The following is a 6212-nucleotide window of genomic DNA, read 5'->3' on the forward strand; positions in this document are numbered from 1 at the left end:
TCACTGGCTGTATGGATGCTGCTGTACGTGCTGTCCCGTCCATGATTGCTGCAGTTTGGCGATGGTCTGTGCTTCCATACCTTGTATTTGTGCCTGTATCTGCGTCTGCAGCTGTGCTTGCATCTGCGCCATCATGTTCTGGATCGTGCTCTGTATGTTCGTTGTCATGTGCTGAACCGTTTGCGCGAGCGCAATGAGGCGTTCGTTGGTTACCTTGCTGGTCGCCTCAAGACGGTCGAGTCTGTCGTCCTGTTTTTCGATTCTCTCCATTATCTTTCGTTCCTTGTCGCCCTCTATGGCTCTCCTATTGGGAGCCTGTCCCGCCGCTGTCGTGGCTCTCGGGTCCACCTCGACCTCTGGATCGTCCTCGGTTATCTCTTCTTGTTTCCAATCTTGTGCTGGCTTCGGCAGCAGCTGCTGCTGTTGCTGCATCGCCATTAATGTCGTTAGCTTCTCCTTGATTTCCTTGATGGTTGCCTCCTGTTCGGCGATTCTCCGCTTTAGCTTCTCGTTCTCGTCTCTCAGGGCTTTTACCACCCCGTTCTCTTCTTGGATCTTCTTCGCGGCGTTTTGCGCCGGTGGTTGTCTCTTCTCTGCCATGTTTGCCTTGAGTGCGTCGGCCCAGGCGACTCTCTCCCTCGACTGCGACGGTCTGTGGCGGCTGGCGCTCCTGCCTCCCTTGCTGTTGTCCCTCTTGCGGCTGCTGTCACGCTGCCTTGATTTCCCGCGGGGTCTCTCGGCAGACGGCGCTCGCAGCGGCGGAAAGCTTTCCGGATCCGGTTGTTGCTGCATGGCTTCCATCTTGCGTTCCCATTGCCGTTTTTTGACCACGTACGGCATCTTGTACTTGTTTTTGCATTCCCTCTCGCCCATTGGATGCTTTCCCTCGCAGAACTTGGACTTGCGCTTGCATTCGCGTTTGTGATCCTCGCTGGGGTTCACTATTCCGCAGCTGAAGGACACTCTGGTGTTGGGATTCGGGCATACGTCTCTTCTATGGCCGACCTTGCCGCATTGCCTGCACACGTCAAAGTACTTGCGGTAAAGCCAGCACCTGACTAATATCGAGCCATACTTGACGTAGTTCGGTACTTTCTGTCCTGCGAAGAGTACTATCAGCGTGGCTGTATTGCCGATTCTGTGCGCCTCCACCACTAGGGGGTTGCACGGTTTCACGATGTTTTCGGCTGTCTCCTCCGGGGTGTCGTCTACGGCTATGCCTCGGATGACTCCCTTCACCATGCTGTCCGGCGCCGTTCGGTAGGCGCTGACTTCGTACGTCCTGCCTCCTATGTTGAGTGCTTTGACCTTAGAGTACAGCGTGGCACGCCTCTCGTCCGGGGTGCTGACCACGATGATGTTTTGCTGCGCGTTCGCGCAGCTGGTGTCTGCTTTAGCTTCTTCCTTCGTTACTCGAGCCGCCGTCATGACGGCCGACATAATTATTGAAACCTCAGTTCTCGCTACGTTGAGACCTCCACGTGGTCTCATGACTATCTTGGTGTCTTCTTTCGGCATGTCTATTTTGAGCCTCTTTGTGAAAATTTGTCATATCTGAGCTAGGTATTGTAAATGCGTTTCTGGTAATGAACTTGAAACTTGACTTCTGCTTTCACTTCTGGTTTCATGTTGGTTGCGCTGCATCGTCTGCCGTTATCCTTCTCCGTTTTGTAGGTGCTGTGTGATGTGTCGTGATTTGCGCTGTTGAAAAGCTTTTTGAAGGAGCGTTTCCGCGTCTCATGACAGCAAGAAGTTCCCTATGCCGTGCTGTTTTGCCCCCGGCTGCATCAGCGGCCTGAGACACGATGCCGCTGGTCACCATTTTTTCGCACCGCCGCAAGACGCTGGAGAGTTTAAAAGTTGGGAACACATGCTACACCGAAAAGACAAATGCCTCACAAACAAATCAAAAGTGTGTGAGCGCCACTTTGAGGACGACGACATTTTGAAATACTGCCAGCATGTTGTGGGTAACAAAGAAATATTGATTCCTCGCCGGAAATGGATGCTTGTTCCCGGCCCACTTCCTCGGCTCTTTCCTGGGCTGCCTGAGCACATCTCAAAGCCAAAAAAATGTGAAGCGAAAGCGACGTCCACCAAAAGAACGAGCGCAAGTGCCGGAAAGTACATCGGGCGAAGCTTGTAGTGACAGCGCTTTAACTTCAAACCTGCTGTTGGGCTTGGAAGAAGGAACTTCAGAAATATGCGCTACACACTTGGTGCTCAACGAGCTCACGAACGTGACACTGCCTTCTTCGCTCTGGAAGTTCGAAATTGTTGAGGACGACGCAACACAGAAGCGATGCGGGGTATTTTATATGAAGCAACTGGTAGCCGGGCTTTGGAATGAGAACTGTTGTGTTTGAAGAGGATGGTACTTGCTGGATAAACGGCTACAGCAAAATTCACAAGAGGCTATTTCGAGCTGCGACTAGCATTGTAATGTGGAAAGAATCCTGAGAGAAGCAGACAGCTTGAACATATGTGCGGGCGTGAAAGCAGGCCAGCGTGACATGGTGACATCAGATAATATGCACCACAAGCAGTGCAATACACTTACAAAGCAACTAGTCTGTGCGCGTTGTCTCCGTCTACAGAGGAAACTTCGACTGAGCATTAAGGCTCCGAGCGCAACGCTCAAGCGATATCAGAAACTGCGCAATGTGAAGAAGACGCTGCTTAGGGCGGCTGCTGCGCATCAAAAGCAAAAGAATGAAATTTTGGCTCTGAAGAAAAGGCTTTCTGAAATGCCCGATAACAGAATCGAGGAAGCGTTGTCCGAACTTCCTTGCATTTATGACATCATTTAAAGAGTCGAAAGCAAAGTCTCCGTGTGGCGCGCGGTACAATGCTGACTGGCTTGTGTATTGTTTAATGCTTAGAACAGCGAGCCCTTGAGCATATAAGCTTCTATCTGACATGAATATGCTGCCCTTGCCCTCCATGAGCCGTCTCACACAAATTCTGAAAGGAATACCATGCAAGTATGGTTTCAATCCTCTCTGTATGGAAGCTATTGGAAAACAGCTGGGCAACAGAGCAGATGGGAAGAAATTTGGCACACTGATTTTGGATGAAATTAAGTTACGCCAGGCGTACAATTTCAACACGTCAACCTTCAAACTTGATGGTTTTGTGGACTACGGTGGTATTTCACATGCAGGAACTGACCAACTTGCAGATCACGCGCTCGTGCTGCTGTTCGTACCACTTCTGGAGAGCTGGGTGCAACCGATTGCCACCTTTGCCACGAAAGATGCTGCGCCTGGCAGGATTTTAGCAGAGCTGGTGTTGCAAGAAGTAATGCAATTGCATAAACATGGTGCTATGGTGATCGCCGTAGTCAGTGACGGAGCTGGGAACAATCGCTCGATGTGGCAGCAGATGGGAATCAGGGCAGCGTAACCTCACCTCACAAGATTCCACATCCATGCCTGCCTGAGCGCGCGTACCTTTATTTCCTGTGTGATGTGCCACACGCCCTGAAGTGTGTACGGAACCATTTGCTCAAGCACAAATATCGACAGGTGAGCTAGCGTGGTTTATTTCATATATAACCTGTGCTGATTGGCGTCGATAACTCGCTGACAGAGCAGGTGCAAGCAGCCGGAAAGAGGGCAAAATTGCTTTGAGCAAAAGTAGCTCAAAATTACTTTTTTTGTGCACAAAGTAAATAAAAGTGTCACTGTGTTTGTTGTTTGTTTTGTTTGTGAAAAAGAAAACGAATTAAGCTTTGACATAAATATGTTCATAGTATTTAACTTCGTCCTTGTCACTGCTCACAGAGCACTTCCAACTCATTTGCACGTCCCATAATATCCGCGGACAACTATAAAAAATACATGTGTCAATTAAATTTAGTAGGCGAAGAAGTGTTGACGGGGGTGGATCAATTCACCACAGCGTTGTTTCAAGCGACTGCTGGGCGTGATGCGTTAATGTCCCTACGTCTGCACAGGCGCTCGCCGTCTTTAATTAATACACATCTTAAGAATAAGCAGCAAAAAATTGGAGGACGCTTAAGCTTCGCCTTCAAGAGCTGTCGCGTTCCCGTCGACCCGCCAAGGGGTGTAAGACAATGCGTTACGGCGCAGCGATCACTTACGAGGCGCCCCGCATCGGACTTTGCACCCACCAATCACGCGGTGAGCGTCGAGCAACGCATCGTTCGGCGCGGCAACGAAACGTGCGCCTGAGCAAGCGGAACGAACCAAAGAACTCGGTGTCTTGGAACGTCGTGATCGACACGGAAAACCGGGCGGCGACGCGCCTCGCACCGGTCCCCGCACCAGCATTTTTAGACCTCTTTGGTTAACCCGGGTGAGGAAGAGTAAAGAGGAGAGGGGTAGGCGCCAGCTTCTCGGCTCACGCGGCAGGCACGTAGTAAAGGAGGCATTGGTTCGGCTCTTTGCACCTCGCGAGTCTGGACGTCTCCACTCGCCGTAATCTCGACGTGTCAAAACGGGCGCTACGCGGACATCGCAGTAGCGTGGCCAATCCCTACGCTTGCGGACGTTTCAGACTCGCGGCTAAGCATTCCGAGCATCGGCGACGCGGACTTAGCGACCACGATTCACGTGCGCAATCCATGGACATGCAGCTAAGCCTTTCAGCACTAGGTGTTTCGGAATTCGTGACGAAGCACATCGCGCACGCCATCCTCGGACACGCGGCTAAACATTTCGCGCATAGGGAGTCTCCGAGTCGGCGATCATGCACATTGCGCGCGGACTTCGCGGACACTCACCGAAGCATGTTGTGCATCGGCGCCTGCGCTAACAAGCGCGTCGAGTGTTGACTCCTCGAGCCCGCGACTAAGCATTTCGCGTGTCGACACCTACTGCGCGGCTAGGTACTTCGCGCGCCGGCACCTCAAACTGCGCGACTAAGCACATCGCGTGTCGGCTCCTTGTATCTGCGGCTAGGCATTTCGCACATTGGCACTTCGGACCCACAACCAAGCATATTGCGCGTTCACTCTATTATACTGTCACGACAGCTCGTAACAATATCTATAACATACCACCCCCTCATAAAGAGAACCTCATCATGAGCTCCGCTCACTAGGCCCCTTGAGCTGGCACAGACACCTGGCTGCAGAAGTGATCGAGGCATCATACAAAAGTACAATTCTGGAAAGCACCCAGCAGTCGCCTATTTTTTGCAGTCGACTGCGTCACCGGCAGCCGCCTCCTCGTCGACACCGCAGCTGATCTGTCTCTTGTGTCCGCCAAAGGCGCAGTTCACCAGCGCGGCAAGCCCACACTCCACGCAGTCAACAACGTCGCCGTCGCGTCACATGGGCTCCCGTCAATAAGTCTAGACGTCGGACTCCGGCGCTTGCACAGATGGGTGTTTGTGATCGCCGACGTCAGCATTGCCATACTGGGAATGAACTCCCTCAGTAATTCCAACTTAGATGTGAGTGCTCCCGATCGGCTCCGAAAGGATAGCGTCACATCCCTCGATGTACTTGGCCTGCACTCGAACCTCACCTCACCTGGCAGCCGTCCGTTTTGGCCGATCTCATCGTATGACAAGATACTTACTGATCACCCACAACTCACGAAGCCCCCAACCAATGCGCTGCCCTGAAACACAACGTGACGTATCATATCACCACCATTGGCTCACCTGTCGCCTCGCGCCCACGGAAGCTCGCTGGACGGAGGTTGGGCGTCGCCCGCATTGAGTTCAAGCACGTGCTTCAGCTCTTCGTTCATTTGTCCTTCCTAGAGCAATGGGTCTTCACCTCTGTATCTGTTTCCAAAGCAGCACAGTGGCCACTGGCGGTCTTGTGACGACTTTTTAGCTTTGAATACCATCACAATTCCGGATCAATATCCAATTGCCCAAATATATGACTTCGGTGCTCGTTTCGCAGGAACCACAAAATACAGCAAGGTTGATTTGGTAAGCGTGTACCACCAAATTCCTCTCGAACACAGCAACATTCCGAAAAAAAGCAATCACCACTTCATTTCATCTATTTCAGTATGTCCGTATGCCTTCCGAGCAAACCATTCAAAGGTTTATGGGAAAGGTTACGCGCAGGCTTCCGTCCATTTTCTACTGCTCTGACGACGTTCTTGTTGCAAGTCGCACAGACGAAGAGCACAAAGAGCACCTTCTCGTTTTATTTGAGAGACTTGATGAACAAGGCCTAGCCCTAAAGCTAAGGAAATGCATTTCCGGAGTTGAAGCCATGGATT

At 51.6% G+C, this 6212-nt stretch overlaps 1 protein-coding gene across 1 annotated transcript; it reads right to left on the reverse strand.

The window, feature by feature from the left end:
• LOC142586077 (uncharacterized) lies at positions 1 to 5723 on the reverse strand. The gene is made up of 3 exons (XM_075697338.1): positions 5635 to 5723; positions 3172 to 3265; positions 1 to 1533 (listed from the first exon to the last, which is right to left on the reverse strand). The coding sequence occupies exons 1-3, from the start codon at positions 5721 to 5723 to the stop codon at positions 1 to 3; spliced, it is 1716 nt and encodes a 571-aa protein (XP_075553453.1).
• Between the last annotated feature and the right edge of the window lie 489 nt (positions 5724 to 6212).

Source organism: Dermacentor variabilis, chromosome 6 (assembly GCF_050947875.1).
Source record: "Dermacentor variabilis isolate Ectoservices chromosome 6, ASM5094787v1, whole genome shotgun sequence".
Lineage (NCBI taxonomy): Eukaryota > Metazoa > Arthropoda > Arachnida > Ixodida > Ixodidae > Dermacentor > Dermacentor variabilis.

What these genes read in the sequence shown, in the direction of transcription:
- LOC142586077 (XM_075697338.1), bottom strand. Translation starts at nt 5,723, where the DNA reads ATGAACGAAGAGCTGAAGCACGTGCTTGAACTCAATGCGGGCGACGCC. An exon ending in CCGTGGGCGCGAGGCGACAG is followed by an intron (nt 3,266 to 5,634) that starts GTGAGCCAATGG and finishes AAATCCTGCCAG; the next exon opens with GCGCAGCATCTTTCGTGGCA. An exon ending in AGCGCGTGATCTGCAAGTTG is followed by an intron (nt 1,534 to 3,171) that starts GTCAGTTCCTGC and finishes ATTTTCACAAAG; the next exon opens with AGGCTCAAAATAGACATGCC.